The 17,423-nt window shown below is 33.6% G+C and overlaps 2 protein-coding genes across 3 annotated transcripts; one reads left to right on the forward strand and one right to left on the reverse strand.

Moving 5' to 3' along the window:
* The first annotated feature begins 404 nt into the window (after positions 1 to 404).
* Positions 405 to 9,063, forward strand: LOC111600328 (neurotrimin). The gene is made up of 6 exons (XM_023316392.2): positions 405 to 486; positions 6,235 to 6,478; positions 6,821 to 7,209; positions 7,271 to 7,552; positions 7,624 to 7,695; positions 8,948 to 9,063. Exons 1-6 carry the CDS (start codon positions 405 to 407, stop codon positions 9,061 to 9,063), a joined length of 1,185 nt encoding a protein of 394 aa, XP_023172160.2.
* A 482-nt stretch (positions 9,064 to 9,545) lies between these two features.
* Positions 9,546 to 17,240, reverse strand: LOC111600421. 2 transcript variants are annotated; one of them, XM_023316503.2, is made up of 4 exons: positions 16,971 to 17,240; positions 14,896 to 15,675; positions 10,241 to 10,534; positions 9,546 to 10,179 (listed from the first exon to the last, which is right to left on the reverse strand). In XM_023316503.2, the coding sequence occupies exons 2-4, from the start codon at positions 15,568 to 15,570 to the stop codon at positions 9,877 to 9,879; spliced, it is 1,272 nt and encodes a 423-aa protein (XP_023172271.2). In that variant the 5' UTR covers positions 15,571 to 15,675; positions 16,971 to 17,240; the 3' UTR covers positions 9,546 to 9,876. The 2 variants fall into 2 exon arrangements, with proteins under 2 accessions (XP_023172271.2, XP_023172270.2); XM_023316502.2 differs by having other exon boundaries at positions 16,541 to 17,240.
* Positions 17,241 to 17,423: the final 183 nt, after the last annotated feature.

Below are 17,423 nucleotides of genomic sequence, written 5' to 3' on the forward strand. Positions count from 1 at the left end.
AGCAGCAACGTTTGTGGCGCCACTTGGCAGGCTGCAGGACACATGCGCAGCGCCATGGCCAGTGACTCGCAATCGGAGTCGTTCTCGTAGTCGTAGTCGTAGTCGTAGTCAGAGTCGGAGTCGCAGCCAGCGCCTGGCAGTATTTGAATTTTTGAATATGAATTTTGACACTTGATTATCAGCGGCATTTCGCGCAGTTCGCGGCGAGTTGTAACTGTGTGCAGACGCGTCCGGAAGCGACAACTTTTTGGCGAAAGGCGGAAAAAATAAATCCACGATAGTGCAGTGCGGAAACTCTTTGGCCATTTGGCAGTGAAAGTGATAAAGAAAAAACGAAAGAAAGTTTACTTTAGAGTTTGCACTTGAAGTTTGCAGTTCGGTTAATGTGAGCCACAGCGTGGAATATGAAAAAAGTCCTCGTTCATATCCTGTTAATTCTGCAAAATGTGTGGCCAGGCAGCACAACTTTCTCAGAGCTGAATAATTGTGAGTTGAAGTTGAAGTTTAATCTGAAGACTGACTTTAATCTTAGATATAAATTTATATAAATAAATAATTTATATTTTTTTATAGTTGACCAGCCTGCTAACTACACTATTATTTATAAATAATTTTACCAGCTGAAAGAAAAATGTTTTAAAATCAAATTTGAGCAGGAGTTAAAGTTTCGCTTTAGATTTGTATTTTTCTAGCTTTACATTCTTTCATTTAATATGATTTCAAGAGAGATCCAAATAGACAAAATAACTTTAATATTAATTTGTTTTAAATTAAAGTAAAAGCAATAACAGAAAATATATTTAATTTTCTTTCTGCTAATTCAGTTATTTACATAAAGAATAGTCACAACAATAACTAAAAGTCGAAGTCTATTAGTGTTGATGCATGAAATTATTAACTAATATGAGTAATATGAGTTCTTGAGAACCTAGAGAATAATGTAAAGGCAACAAAAGACACAGATAGAGAAGGATTGAAGTAGAATAAAGGAGCGAAATGGGAAGGCGGAGATTAAGGAAGCGAAATAAAGAACAAGAGAGAGACAAAAAGAGAATGATTAAGAAGAGAGAGAAAGATGGATAGAAAGATAGAGACAGAGAGAGTGAAAGAGAAAGAGAGAGCAAGATAGAGACAGAGAGAAATATAGAAAATGATATGAAGTCAGAAAACGAGACAGAGAGAAACAGAGAGCGCTGTAGATACAAAGTGAGAGAAAGAGAGAGAGAGAAAGAGATAAAGTTATAAAATGAGCAATAGAGAGAGCAGCAGCGAAGCAGCTATAGAGTAAGAGAGATAGAGACATAGAGAGAAAGACCAAAAATGAGCAGAGATAGCGATAGAAAGAGATGAAGTCAGAGAATGAGACAGGCCGATAGAGAGATATTGAGAGAGAGAGTCAGTTTATTTTACAATTTACTTTTCAATAAGTCAATAAACTGCAAGCATAAATTTAAAAAAAAAGTTATATTTATATTACTTTTAAATATTTTCTATATACTCCACTTAAAGTGTTTAGAATAGCATTTTTTAACTTATGTTTACTCCTTATTTCCATTCACTGAAAGCCAACATAAACTATAATTCAAAATGCAAAACTTCAATACCAATCAAATCTTGCCGCAACGCCCAGAACACTATATAAATAACTATCTGTGCAGGCTATATAAAAGCATAAACAAGTCTATCTCTAGCATTTTGAGGTGTTTAGCTAATTGAGTACATTTAACTTGGCCGAAAATAGCTAAGCGCAAAGGCCCGCCGAGCGGTACTAACGAGCGGAAGTTCAGCGGTTCCCCTAAGTGAATAAACTGCGGCCAACATATAATGTCGAGAGGGGGCAGAGCGACGGCGACGGAGCAACGACGAGCGACTTCCGTTTGCTGGGACTACAACCCAAATCAAAAATGTGCAAAGAAAAAGGGGAAAATTGTTGAAGAAAAAGAGGAAAAACAATGCAATTTTACTAACGTTGGCCGCAAATATTGATAAACATATCAAAAATTGTTGCTTAAATCAATGTGTCAAGAGCTGGAAAATATTGGCAAGCTCGCCGACGCACGATAAGAGTGAGAAGACGGCACAAACAAAGCGGAAAGGCGACATTATTTTTTTTCCTCTTTTTTCATTCGACTTCCTATGGCACTTTGGTGAAGTTTTCTATTTCGCCCTTCAGTTTTTTGTTGAGCGAGAGAGAGAGAAGTCGGACCAACTGCAGCGTTTTTGGCAGACATTGCGTGCTGGCATATTTCGTTACGCGATTTCCTTGCCTGCATTTCACCAAAATGTCAGACAGTTGGAGTGTCTAACAGACAGGACATTCACTTTCCGTTTCAAGTTCAACGGTATGAGAGGTGTGCAGTCAGCATAACCTGGCCAACCAACTAGTTGTCTGCAACTGTTAGCAACCTGCCGGGGCACTGCCAGCTGTCATATCCACACCATCCCCCTGGGCATTGACAAATCGCACTGCAACAACGTGTAAATAGACTCAAAACTCAAAAATGAAACTGAAAATGGTTTCGGCACTTTCAATATACAGTAAAACCGATCTAGCTGCTATGTTTTCAAATTTAACATGAATGTCAAGCTTAGACAAAGATAAATATAAAATATTATTTAGAGTTCCAGAATTTGAATTTGAAGACTTGCTGAAGCGGAATCTGAAGTAAATGTTGATTTAATTTATATTAAAACATTTTTCAAATATTAAAAAACTGTTTTCCAGGAGAGGTGTGGCTCCTACTCTTATGATACTCTTATAACTATGACACAAATGTTTAAAGCAAAATCAATGTTGGCTTCCTAAATGTTTGATGTGATATTTCATACCTAGCTACAGCTTCAGATTCAACAAAGCTCTACGCCAAAATTCAGTCTGTTATTTTAATATTATTATTTATTATTTAAAAAAAGAAACGAGTGAACAATATCTATATCAAATATTAAATAAAAAAATCGAAAGATCTAAACAGTCTACGACAGATTTTATTGCCATTTTGGCTATTTTACCGCCAGTTATGCGGTTAAATTCAGCTTTAACAGGTACTAGCAAGACTTAGAGCAGTATTTAATAATGAAGTGCCTTTATTTTATCTTTGACAACACCTGAGTCCACTCGAAGCCGTCAGGAGGTGAACGTCAGTAATATGTTCATGCTTGAAATTACATTTTACGATTTTCTCAATGAGTATAGACCTAAATACTTGGGTTATATACTCAAATAAAGAATAAATAAAAAAATGAAAAAAAAAATAAATAAATAAAAAGAAAAAAATAAGCACAAATAAAATAAATTGCAAGTAAATATGAAAAAAATTAAAATAAAATAAATATAAATAAAAATAAATAAAAACAAAATAAAGTTAAAATAAAAATATATAAAAATAAATAAATGAAATAATAGTTATAATTATACCTTTCACATACATTATTTCTAAATAGTTTTATAGTCAGGAAATAAAAGGCTGTTTAACACTTTTAGTAAAGCATCTCTTTCCAAAGAATCTATAAAGGTCTGCTATGAAATATAAAATGCCTGAATCTTAGATTAGAAAACTATATAAAATTATATATATATATATTTCGCGCAAAAACTTTTACAAATTTAATTCCGCTGCTTTTTAAGTCTTTGGCTTTCTTGCTTTCGGCTTAAAAAGCCGAAACCAACAAAACATTTAGTAATCAACCAGACGTGAAGTTACCCTCAAACTTTGCCAGACAAGTGTGTGTGTGTGTGTGAGCTTAGTTGTTCATAAGGTAAAAAGTGTTTAGACGTTGGAATGTTTCAATATGCAAACATGCAATAGCCAAATTGCAATAACAACACAAACCGAAGCGTTCCAAACAATGGGCGACGTTTGCAGCGAACCCAAACATAATCGCAAATTATAGGCTATATATGGCATGGTACATAGGCTCCCTTGAAACTAGTTGGACAACACACACACTCGCACGCACACACACACACACACTTAGGCACACTCTGCAAAATGGGCAAATAAAAAGGTTGCGCCGTATTTTTACATTTTTTCCAGGTATTCTCACTCTCTCTCCCTCTCCCTTTCGCGCTCACTCAGACTCCACCAGTTGTTTTTTTTTGAATTTTTTCGGGTTATTATTTGCTCATAATTGTAATTTAGGTATTTGCTATGTGAGGCGTCGACGAGCCGCAAAATCATGCACTTGTTAGGGCGAAGCGATGTGATTTTTTACGGCCCCCCATTCATTTTTTTTTTTGGGGCGTGATGGTTACCGTTATGGCCGGCAGGGCGACGCCACAGTTTTAAGGGTGTTCAAGCTGTCGCTTCTAACGAGTTGAGCTCGTTGTTTCGGCTACCCTTAAATTATCAGTTAGCCCCAAATGCGATGCCAAAGTTGCATAAAGTTGACGCTCTCAACTTTACATTACAAACAATCAAAATTAGTTTCCAAGAATCAAATGTCATTTATTTGTCTAGTTATTCAACGGAATACAATATAGAGCTGTCAATCAGCTAATAGGTTATACAATTTACATTTTTATTTAATTATATTTAAGTATAATAAAGTTAAAATGGGTTTTAATAAAATATAATAAAATACATAAAAAATAATAATTAAAAAAAGTTATATAAAAAACGGTTAATGAATAAAATTATTTTATTGAATTTAATTATTCAATATTATAAAAATTTATATATATATAAAAATAATTAAATATATAAATATATAAACACATAAATAATTAAATTCATAAGTTCGTATTATATACAAATATTATAAAATAATTTTAGACTATGCTCTCATATCAAAAAAATACATTTTAAATGCAAGTAATTGGATATGTGTTACAAAAATTATTATTTTACAAATATTTACAAATATATAAAAAAAATAAAGAATTTGTTCCACTGAAACAACTCAACAATTTAGGTCAAATTATTTCCGAATAAAATACACAATAATATTATTTTTAAAATACTTTAAAGCTCTTACAGATTAGCTCTAGCCACTTTTTGGCCTAGTCATGACAAAAAAATAATTATAAGCAGCTGTACAAACAAAATATAATATAATTTTCAGCAATGATTCAGACACATCGCCATCTCAACACGCCGCACCACAAATTATGAGCAGCTTATCATTTTTTTGGCTATATAGGTCATTTTGGGTCACCCTAAAAGCTAATTTCACTAATTATTAGATTATTTGCCAGCCTGTTCACAACATCAAATTTATGAGCGTGACAGAAAAAATTTAGACAACAACAAGAACATCATTTGGCTTAGCTCAAAGGGCATCTGGAAAAGTTTAAAGTATTTTCCTTCTCCTTGGGATTTTTGATATTTTGCAGACACTCGCAAAAATGTAAAATAAATAATTATTATCTTGCCTAATTATGGATTAAAAATGAAAAGCTGTGAAAATGAATGTGAATTTCAGAACTAGAGCACAAAAAGTGGACATAAGTTGGATTTATTTATAAATAATATAAAATAGAAAAATCTTGAATATTTCGAATTTAAAATTTAATATTAATATAATAATAAAATGAATATAATAATAAATAAATAAGACAAAAGATTTAAATATTTAAACATATTGAAGAAAATTTAAAAAAATAAAAAAATCAACAAATATTTAAATTTTTAATAAAATATGTAAAATGAAGCATTCTATATATATTTAATTTAATATCCTGTAGAAGATATATAGTACATGTAACACTCATGAGTTAACGAAAAATGGCTACACCGACTCAGCTCGCTGTCTGATCAAGAATATGTATACACTATGGTGTATGACATTTTTAAATAAATAAATAATTTTTGGAAAACAGCTGAGCTTGAAAATCTCGAACAACAAATCGGCCTGAATGAAAGAGTTTCTACCATGATCAAATCGCAATCCAAATATTCAAACAGATTCAATGTCATAATAATCATAATAATTTTATTTTATGCATTTTTAAATAATATTAAATAAAGTTTATTATTTTATATTTTAGTTAATTGCATAATTTTAATAAATTTAAGTTCAATTTTATTTCATTTAGTTCCCTGCCTAATGCAATTCAATTAAATTCATTTGGAAAATATCACAATTTGACATTTGTATGCCTCATCAAAAATTCGCACCGCTACCTTTGCTAAGCGCCGTTAATCGAGCACCATTTAACACCCCTAATGGGGGCTAACATCGTAAATGTCGAGCAATTGTTAAAGTCGGTGTTACTTTTTACTCCCTTTTCGGCAGCGGATCCCAAATTTAGTGGCCCCATAAACAATGTAACGGTGCCCGTGGGACGAGATGCGCTGCTCACGTGCATCGTACACGATCTGGTTAGCTATAAGGTGGCCTGGCTACGCGTCGACACGCAAACCATATTGAGCATACAGAATCACGTTATTACCAAAAATCATCGCATTGGCATCTCGCACACGGAACATCGCATCTGGCAGCTGCGAATACGCGATGTCCACGAATCGGATCGTGGATGGTTAGTAAATAAATATAAAGAAATTATACTATATATATATGGGAAATATTTTATTATATATTAAACCTTAATCACTTCTCTCAAATTCAATTATTCATTTTGCAGGTGATAAGGAAATTTATTTCAGAATAATAATAATTTTTTATATTTAATATTTATTTACCACTTCACTTTTTTAACAACAAAATGCGCTTGATGTCAAATGGAAAAACTTTTACTATAAGAAAATATCATAAATATTTAATATATAATATTTATTATTTAAATATTTATACAGGAGTTGCCTATAAAATCTCTAACTTCCTTTGCTCTTCTTGCCTTACTTTCCCCTTTCCTGTTAAGGTACATGTGCCAGATCAATACGGATCCGATGAAAAGTCAAATGGGTTATTTGGATGTAGTTGTGCCGCCGGACATCGTTGACTACCAGACCAGCCAGGATGTGGTGCGTGCCAGCGGTCAGAATGTGACGCTCACCTGCACAGCGACGGGCGTGCCGTTGCCCACGATCACCTGGCGGCGAGAAGAGAACACGCCAATGCCAATGCTGCTGCCAGCGATGAGCGAAGATGACAATGACAACGAATTACAGCCGAAAGAGATCTACAGCGTGGAGTCTCAAAATCTGACCTTGTGGCAGCTGCAACGCGGCCATATGGGCGCCTATCTGTGCATCGCCTCCAACGGAGTGCCCCCCACGGTCAGCAAGCGGATAATGCTGGTGGTTAATTGTGAGTATGTTAGTTATTTGGAATCTTAGTAGTCTCTAAATCCGTGATATTTGCCGGACAGTTGCGCCGACGATCTGGACGCGTTACGATACTATCTATGTGGGCGTGGGTCAAAAGCTAACGCTCGAGTGCATTACCGAATCGCAGCCGGCCTCCATAAATTTCTGGCTCAAAAATAAGGAACTGTTGCAGGGCGGCAGCTACGATTCCCTGATCGTTGGTCACGTGCATCGGATTGTGATGCGCATCACGCTGCGGCCGTTGACGAAACACGATTTTGGCGAATACAAATGCATTGCAAAGAATGCATTAGGCGAGACAGAGCGCAGCATAACATTACATCGTGAGTAGCGAAAAATATATGTGCATATAATATGGAATATATATATATTTATATATTTAAATCATTTTCAGATAAAGCCAAAAAGCACGTGCAACACTCGCATCAGACATCATCGCGCGACAATCAGTTTATTGTCATCGAAGGTATATATGGAATATATTTATAATTATCCATAATAAACCATATTTTATTTCTAATTCGTCATTTTCAGAGTATATGGCAAATAAGGCTTCTACGGGCTGCCATACAAATATCATCAGCTATATGTGTTTCGTAATTGTGAATTATATAAATAAAGTTTTGAGTTTGTAAGCAATAATTTAAAAAAAAAAAAAAATATATATATATATATATAAATGTATATAAAAGGTTTTATTCTACTTAAACTAACGCATTAAGACTCATACACAGGATAGATTTTTTTTAATCATATATGTTTTCTTACCACACATTTTAATTATTTTTTCTGTATTACAAGTTGCTTGATAAAATATATAATACTCTTTGAAAGGGTATAACAAAGTGATTTTCTCGCATATGAGCACGCACTTTCTCTGCCTCTATCTCTCTCTTCTCTCCCTCTGCTTGTTGAACAAGTGCTGAAGCTTAGACTTGCTTAAAGTAAAATATTAAGCAATTGCGCAATTAAACAATGAAAAAAACACATTTTTTGCTTTTTCTTTTTATTAATGTATGAAATTGCTTAACAAATCTCTTTTGAGCACTCGCAACACACATACATACATAGGACAGTACGCGAAGCCCGTATTTACACTAATGCATTGACAGCTAAGAGAGCGCACATATATAGTGTGTGTGTAGAATTAAGAGCATTACACTCAGTGTTGCTTACGTGATGAAATACCATCCACAAAGCTCGCTCTGTGCCTGCAGACGTAAAAATTACCTTCCGCTCTCACAACATCCACACTGGTTGTGTTCTTCTCAGAGAAGAGTCGGCGCAAATTGTCCAAACGTTTGTTTTATAACTTCTTTTTTACTTAACGGCTTAGTAAAGAGGCAAACCCCTTCACATATTGGTCCCATTCCAAACTGAACTTAAATTTAAATAATTTGAGTAAATTTAAAGCCAGTAACCAATATATAAAAAAATCAAAATGGTATCAAATAAACATAAAACTAAATACAAAAATTGACTCTAGCTCTCAATACTCAGGATAATTTTATAACTGCATTTTGATCATGTTTTTAATAAGATAACAATAACATGGAAATAATTACCGATTATTTAAATTCTGAGATCGACGCGGACAGACATTGATGGACAGGGCTAAATCGACTGAGCTTTTCAAACTGCTCACAAATATTTATGGGGTCTGTCACTGCATTTTAATAAAACATTATACAATAATTTCGCATTTTTAATGGGTTCAGGGTATAAGGACAGCTACAACCAAGAGAGCATACCCATCCACAATTCTCAGTTTTTGTGTCCACACAACGGGATCAAAAACATTTCGACCAATCGCATTTACCAAGTGTACATGTAAATTAGCATCCACAATACACTCTCTGGCATCGATAAAGCAGTATAAAAAATCCTCTCTCTTAGCATCCACAATTCCCCCTCACTGTGTAAGTACACCAGCATTATGCTTGTATAGCATGTAACTACTTCATTTTATATAATGTAAACAATAATTTTTCGTTTTTTTGTTGTCAGTTTTGTAGCATGACTTAACTTATTGTTTTTTTATTATTCTTATAATTTTTTCTTATATAGTTTATAGTTATAGTACATCAAGTGTTTGTCAAGGAAAAGTAAATTTAGGAAATGAATAAAAATTAGATTTGAATTGTTGAATAAAATAGTTTAAGCGTTTTCTTTTGATGCTCGAGACAAGATTCGAGTTGTTAAGTTGTAAATTTTAGCTACAATTTGTTTAAGCTGATTTTCTTTTTATATACAATTATTAATTTTTCTTTGAATCAAGTATTTAGCTAAAGCTTTAACGCTTTTTCTATAATATTTAAACATAAATTGAACTAAGGTGTGTGACAAATGGTGTCAAGTTAGCTACAAATTTAAAGATGTTTAATAAATTAAAATTACAAACATATATGCATATGTACATAAACATTTATGTATATATATGCTAGCTATGAGCGTGTCGAGGTAGGCTGAACAATCTTTGTTAGTTGGATTTGCTTATAAAGTAGGTGGTTGTGTGTGTGTATTGTGGTATTTGCTATGTGAGTGTGTGTGTGAGTAGTATGTGCTAAACCTAAATCTCAAAACTTAAAAACAATTAGAGCGTCACAGTGCATTGGCCTTTCCTTCCTCCCACATCCTTGCAACGTTTTCAACTTGAGCTGCCACGCCCATTGGCCAAATTTGTGGGCGTTGCCGCCATGTTAGGCACTTCAATGGCTGGTGGCGGCGTGGCACCTTTAGCCTTCGCCAGCACCTGACGCTGCTCATAGATCTCGTTGACCAGCTTCTTGACAAACGGATGATTAAATTTGCCCTCGGTTGAATCGAAGAACTCCTGATGCTTCAGCAGGCAATTGTCACGTTTCTCGTACTCGAACGCCTGCATCACCATATCCAAACGATCCAGATCCTTAACAAACTTGGACTCAGCACTCTGTGCATTTTCATATTCCTAGAAAAGCAGATGAAGAATAAGTTGGATTTTAGTTTAAATGTTATCTATATTGTCTCACCTCGAAAAGCTCCATAATGCGCTTGCCACGCGGCTCGATCAGCTTGCATATATCCTCCATGGCCTTAAATTCGAGCACACGTTTGTCCTCCTTGGAGACGCCACAGAAGGGCGTGATATCACCCACTAAGCTCTCGGCCAGATCGTGGACCAGAGCTAGTTCCATGCAGCGTATCTGATTCAGACCTTCGCTGCCGTCTAGCAAAAAGGTCAACATGCTCATCCGATACATATGTCCAGAGATCGATTCACAGTCGTTCACGTCCCTCAATACCCAGCCAGTACGTTTGGTGTGCTATAGACACAGAACAGGAAGAGCAAATAAGTTAAAGTAAATGTTTGTTAATCTGAACTTAGTTCTTAACGTTATAATAGTCAACTTTCGGCTGTCTTATGAAGAGAGAATGGTAACCTATAGACAGAATTAGATTCATATTTAAACAAACTGAACGATATAAAAATTCGAGTTTATTTAGCCAATGTTTAACAGTGTGTTAGTCAGGAATTTTAACATGGAACTTGTTTACAATGCCAGCGATATCAAGTATTTGAAATCTATCCGGATTGCATTACCATATTATATAGTGCTCTGAGAAGCAATGCTAAATAAGCTTTAGCATTTGGCTGTTATCTAACGATATGTTAAAGTATTTATCGAAGGGTTTGTTTTATTTATTTATTTAGGAAATTAACTAGATATAATATATTTTGTATTATTATCATTTATATATTTTCTATTTCTATTTCTGTAGATATAGAGACAGCACTAAAAATGAAAATGTTAGTATTTTGCCTATTTATAAATATTTTTTATTTCTAAAATCTTGATAAAGCCAAAATTAATATTTTCCTATATTTGTTTTAGTATATTTTTTTCTATTTCTTTAAAGACATTAAGGGAATGTTAAGATATATATGAAACCATTGATTTCTCTACGCTCTGAAGCCCTAAAAGTCACCATTTACAAAATCTAATATATATATATATATATATATATATAGTGAGCCCCAACTTTTCAACTACTACATATTAGAAGCTTTAACTAATCTCTTTATCAGACAGCTGCCAACACTATTTTATTAAAGCAAATTCAGTATTAGACAGCAAATAACATAAAACTATATTCATTTAGTCAATCTAGTTTTTGTCTGTATTATCCGTCTTATCTTATATCATATTCGTTGATAACGCACATTGGCCATAACGTGACTTTCACATTGAGTTTTAGATAAACCCCATTCGAGATAAGTCGCTGGGTAAATGTGATCATTGTAATTATTATAATTAAATGGAATGTTGGCAACATCTTTGGGCCTTGTTTGTCGCTTGGCTCTCTATAAATAAAACTGTTTATTGATCAAATAGCAACAGCCGCAGCCCCTATACCTCGCTCTCTCCCCACATGGGTTTAAGTTGAAGGTCTGTGCGGCAGGGGATGACGGCATTGTACGACGATGTCACCGGCTTTGTTGCCACACTCGACCGCACTCACACTCTCACTCTGTCTGTCTCTCTCTCTCGTTCTCTTTCTGTCTTATTCATTTCCTTCTTTTTCACTTTCTTTTATTCTTTTTAATTAGGCAAAGTGCTTGAAACATTCTATGCAAAACAAAGCATTCCCTGACTTGCCTTGATTAAAAGCAGTTCAAATCTTGACAAAATATTTCATTAATATTTTTAAATGATTCCAAGATGAAAAAACGTCGAGGAAGTTATATCAGATATCTACTGTTTTATATATTATATATGAATGCTTGAAGGAGTGCGATTAAATATTGCCAATAAAGGAAAGCAGCATTTTATTGTATTAATAATACCGACAAATTATTATTTTATATACATCCCATTCATTTATTTACTATTATTAATTTTGTTATTCTAAAATGCAGTTATTAAATATTATTATTTTGTTGTAAACATTTATAATTTAATTCTTATTTCTTACTTTTTTATATTAAAATTTTTTATTTTTTTTTATAAGTTATTTCTTACTTTTTACATTTTATATTGCTTATTTTCATTTATTTTCTTGTTTTTAATTTTAGATTTATTTTAACTTTTTTAGATTTATTTTTAATTATTGTCTTGTTTTTATATTTTGTATAATTTTTTTAATATATATTGACTTCTTTAAATATTTTTTTCTATATTTATATTTTTTTATATATTATATATATGCATAGTTAATTGTTATATGTATATTTGCTATAAATAAATTTTTTTTATTTCGCTTTACCGGGTATTTTGCTAGTCTAGTCTTCAAATTAGCTTTGAATTATGTATCTGTATTACACGTAACCCAATATTCTTTCTACTTTTGAGCAATGGAATTCAAACAACGAATCTTAGAGTACAAAAGCTCTGCTTACATATATGTATATATATATATATATATTAATATAGCTTATATAATGTAGGTATATGGCATAAGATGTCTATTGCGTCTACATTTTGAAGGCCAAGATCAAAGTCACAAGTTCGCATTTTCTTATTGCTATTTTCTTCTAAACATTTTCTACGCTCTATATATTTTCTCTTTCTATATAGAAATATATTTTTGTGTATATATAATTTACGATGGGAACATTTAAGTTTCTTTGTGATTTTTTTTGCCGATTTGCCTTGCAAATATTCTATTAACTCTCACGTCAATATACATATATATGAAATTCAGTTTGTCTCAGCTATTTCACAAAAATTTCAACGAAATTCAAATACGAACAAAAAGTAATATATATATATATATATATATATATATCGTTTCTTAGCTCACGTGAGCCATTTTCTGAATCTGTTTAGCAGTCTCACAGAGAATACAAAGTTCGATTAGGGAATTGTTTTCTTATTCGAATGTTTCCAATTACGCACGAACATATAGATAAAGAAATTAGACTTCATATATTTCCGCAGCCCATTTGTCTTATTGAAATTATCAATTATGCTGATTAGATAATGCAAATAAACGTGAGTGTGCACAAGGGGCAGTGGGTACAAAGTGAAATGGTTATCGACTGAACGCGTGCGGCACTCATAATAATATTTAATTGTTGTAAATCGAGGCCCTTAATTGAATATATATTTAAAAATGTATGGCTCCCTTTCTATATAAACAAGCGTATTTATCTTCATGATATCGATACACTCGTACGGTGATCGATCAATTGTAAAATTGCCTTGCATTTTATATAGTTTATATTCTACAAAATGAATGCATAAAAATATTTTAATTTATATATATAGATAGATAGATAGATATATATATATATATATATATATATATATATATATATATATATATATATATATATACATACATATCTATACACACATTCTATTTAAATATTCAACATAATGTTTCAGAGAGTGAGATAAAGAGTACCCAGAGAGGGAGAAATATGGCCTCAGGTATTATACAATATATATAGATATACATATAAATTGCGTTTACTCATAGATACACAAACAAATAACAACAAAAACAAATATGAAAACAAAATAACAGAAAACTAATTTTTTGCAGTTTTTTCGCTTTTCAAATTGTTGCTCAAGAACAAATTTTGTTTATTTTCGGGCAAATAGGATAAATCGGATAAGAAACAGAAATTGACGAACTAAATTTTAATTAAAATTCAAGTTCAACTTTATTTTTAATATATAATTTATATATTATATAAATTTTATGTTTCATATTTTATATTTTGTATTTTGCATTATTTTTATTATTAAATATTATAAAAGAAATTTTGCCAATAAGTTTATAAGTATATATATGAAATTTTATATATTTTTTATTTTTTAAGACTTTGTATATTGTAGATTTCTAAAGATGTATATAAATTTTTTAAATTCTTTTCCCAAAATAAAAGCTTTTCACAGTTTTCTGTCAAAATATTGTAATATATATTTATTTAGTGGGTATTCCCCTTGCAGTTTAGCACTATAGAGTGATACTTGTCTGTCAAATCTAGAATAATATATTTATCATTTCTTTTCGCGTTACTTTTGTTAAATTATTTTTCACTTAGCACAAATTGTGTTAACTAAACTTGTGATCAAATGTTCATATATATATATTGATATACACACATATATAAATATATACAATGAAATATCAGTGTAATTAATAACATAATTAATTAACCTGCTCAGACTAATTAACTAATTAATTAAAAGGCTTTTTCGAAGCTTTAGACACCATTTATAAATAATTCCTTCTACTGGTAATTTTGGCTTTTTTATTCGACTTTCAAACGAAAAACTTTCACGGTCGCAACTTCAAAATTTCAAAAACAATAAAACCTTGTGACAGACATTGAAAATCCGTTACGTCCCCTTCGGTACCCTAAAATTTGGCAGTCGCGTTACGAAACGGAATAAAAAAATATAATAATCTCAGCGTCACGCGATAGCGTGTAGGCGATAAAAACGACAAAAAAAAAATAATATAAACAAAACTGAAACAAAAACAGTGAACGCCAGAGAGAGAAAGATAGAGATAGGGAGAGAGAACGAGAAGGGGAACGAAGAAATCAGAACAGCATAATCAGTTTCTGTAGTTGAAAAATCGATGCGTAAGCATGAAGACACAGCAGGAACTGCTTGCATTGCCAACCAGTTTCTGCTTCATTTTCTGATTTACTTTGCTTTGCACTCACCTTCAGGTTCCCAATGAGCTCCATGAACTGCAGTATGTCGGCAAGGCCTGTGTTGAAGCAGGGCTTCTTTCCCGCACTGGAGGCTGCATCGTGACAGGCGGCGCCTTCGCCAGGTGCAGCCGTGGCAGCTGTTAGACTGCTGCCATCGCTGGTGGAGATTTCCGCTTGGAGAGGTTCGGCTGCCAATGAAGACATTGCAAATTTGGTTGTTGTCTGCTGTTGCTGTTGGTGCTGCTGTTGCGGATGCGAGGATTTAGCGTTATTTCCGTTGCGCTGCGTATGTAGCTGTCGCTGTATGTCCTGGCTGCGCTGCTGCAGTATATTGTGTACAAATTGTTTTGATAAATTGACAAAGTGCGCCGACTCCGATTTCGATTCGCTCGAACAGCAACCGTGCGCTAACGAAGGCGAATTGTGACTGACGTTCTCGCTGAAGTTCAATTCGCTTGACGACTCTTGACTAGATAGATTTTGTATTGCTGTATTTGTAGCTTCAGCTGCTGCTACTACTACTGACGATGACGTCACGCCGCGTGCGCTCACAACGACGCTACTGTTGTTGCTGCTGCTGCTAAATTGCCTAAGGAACTTGTATAAATCAACAGCGCCGCCTACGCCACTGCCAGCTGGTGACGCTGTGGCTGTCGCTTTGATCAGTTGCTGTAGTGAGAACATGGCGTGAGAGTAATTTCGTGAGCGGCGAACTTATTCGTTGGGAGAGCGCACAATATGTTGAGCTACAATATTGTGGTCAATGCAAACACGTGATAAGTATGTGTGCTAAAGAAAGAGAATGAGGAAGAGATCAAGAGAGACATAAAGAGTTATTAGCTTATTTTGTGTGGAGGTTTGTAAGAGCAGAATTGCATTACAGTTTTGCAAGCGCTAATGCTCAGATGTCTGCTAACAGTTTGAACAGCAGTTTATAGCTAGTGTGTTTTTCTTTTTTTTTATTGTGTACATAACGGAGATTCCGTATATTTCTGGTTTACTCAAGTTAAGCATTTCATCGTTTCAACGAATATTTCTGGACTAGTAATTAAGCGTATTCATTTACTGGTTTTCACTAGTAATTTCATTTTTGTTCGTTTTTTTGTCATGGATATGTGTATAAACAATCATATATGTAACATTTCCGTTTTGGCTTTGTCATGAACATAATTAAACGAGGGCTTTTTAAGGAGTTTATACTCCTTTTGACTGTTCTATAAGTTTTCATGTACTGATTATGTAGCTGTTACAATTTTTATTATATAAAATAAGTATAGATATTTAAAAAGAATAATTAAAGTAATTAATTCTTTTCTTTGGGTAATTAAATTTCTCTTGCCTAATTCGCCTCTATTTACATGCATTTACATGCTTCATTATTATTAGCAACTTTTTAAGCAGCCCCCGCTTCTAGAGCATTACACGCAAAATTCTACATTGTTTTGCGTTGTTTACGCAATAATTGAAAATTCGCACAGACACAAAAATTATGCTGATATAAGTAAACAAATAAATATTGTGTTTACCAGCAGATTAAAACACGATTGGAGAGAACTAACGGTTAACATGTTTTTAATGTATGTAATTGTACCTATTTCTTTGCCCATATATTTATAGTTGTTTTATTTTTTTCGGTCAAATTTCTATCACCAACCTTGACACCAACACGGCCCAGCAGCAGCGTCTGCCCCAGACTTGGACTTTGTTGTGGGCGAGACGCAGAGGCGGAATAGGTTAGGAAACGGCGAATCGGCGAATAGGCGACAACCGACTGCGAGGGCTCGCGTGCGCCTTGTGACTACGACAGTGGCACTTCAAGGTGACGACGACGACGCTGCCGTTTTATTTATTTATTTTTTTTTCGGCTGTTTTCGTTGTTGCTGTTAAGTGTGCACGTAGACACGAGCTCTGCGGCTGCTTAGCTGTAAATGTGAACTACTGGCGAATGCGGTCGCCACAGCGGAAATTTGAATTTGACAATGGGGCAGAGACGTCGGCGTCAGCGTCGACGATGTCGATGGCAACAATTAAAAATATCACTAAGCTAATTTAGGCACATACACTACAATACACAACACACACACCCACACATCCATACGTGCATAAACGAATGCTAGCGAAATTCATGCTGCTTCATTATGTTTTGGCTCTTGTTTCTATGCGCTTTGCTTAATATCAAGGCAACTTTGTTAGCTAATTTATATATGGTTGCAGCAGCCTGCGGCTAACGGTAAAAATTATACTTGTATTCGTTTTTTCATTTAGCAATTGCACAACAAAAATGTTTTTGGCAAACTATAACGCGCCGCCGAAGAGTTTCGCGACGCTTGCATTTGACCGATGAAATGTGGTGGCCATTCGATATGTACGCGGTATTGCAGCTGGTATGCTGCTAAAAAAACAAACAAAAATCTTACTAACAATGATAAGGTACGGAACACAAGCGGTATTTAAAATTATATATATTGATTTACAATTTAAAGCATTTCATAAAATTAAAATAATAGCCTATTAAAAGTATAGTTATGTATTATGGA

This window comes from Drosophila hydei, unplaced genomic scaffold (assembly GCF_003285905.1).
Source record: "Drosophila hydei strain 15085-1641.00,03,60 unplaced genomic scaffold, DhydRS2 tig00008124-arrow-arrow-pilon, whole genome shotgun sequence".
Lineage (NCBI taxonomy): Eukaryota > Metazoa > Arthropoda > Insecta > Diptera > Drosophilidae > Drosophila > Drosophila hydei.

Excerpts from the sequence above, each read along its gene's own strand:
- LOC111600421 (XM_023316503.2), bottom strand. The coding sequence starts at position 15,570 with ATGTTCTCACTACAGCAACTGATCAAAGCGACAGCCACAGCGTCACCA. Across the intron at positions 10,535-14,895 it reads AGCTCATTGGGAACCTGAAG|CACACCAAACGTACTGGCTG; the intron begins GTGAGTGCAAAG and ends CTGTGTCTATAG. Across the intron at positions 10,180-10,240 it reads GCATTATGGAGCTTTTCGAG|GAATATGAAAATGCACAGAG; the intron begins GTGAGACAATAT and ends CTGCTTTTCTAG.
- LOC111600328 (XM_023316392.2), top strand. The coding sequence starts at position 405 with ATGAAAAAAGTCCTCGTTCATATCCTGTTAATTCTGCAAAATGTGTGG. Across the intron at positions 6,479-6,820 it reads CACGAATCGGATCGTGGATG|GTACATGTGCCAGATCAATA; the intron begins GTTAGTAAATAA and ends TTTCCTGTTAAG. Across the intron at positions 7,553-7,623 it reads GCGCAGCATAACATTACATC|ATAAAGCCAAAAAGCACGTG; the intron begins GTGAGTAGCGAA and ends AATCATTTTCAG.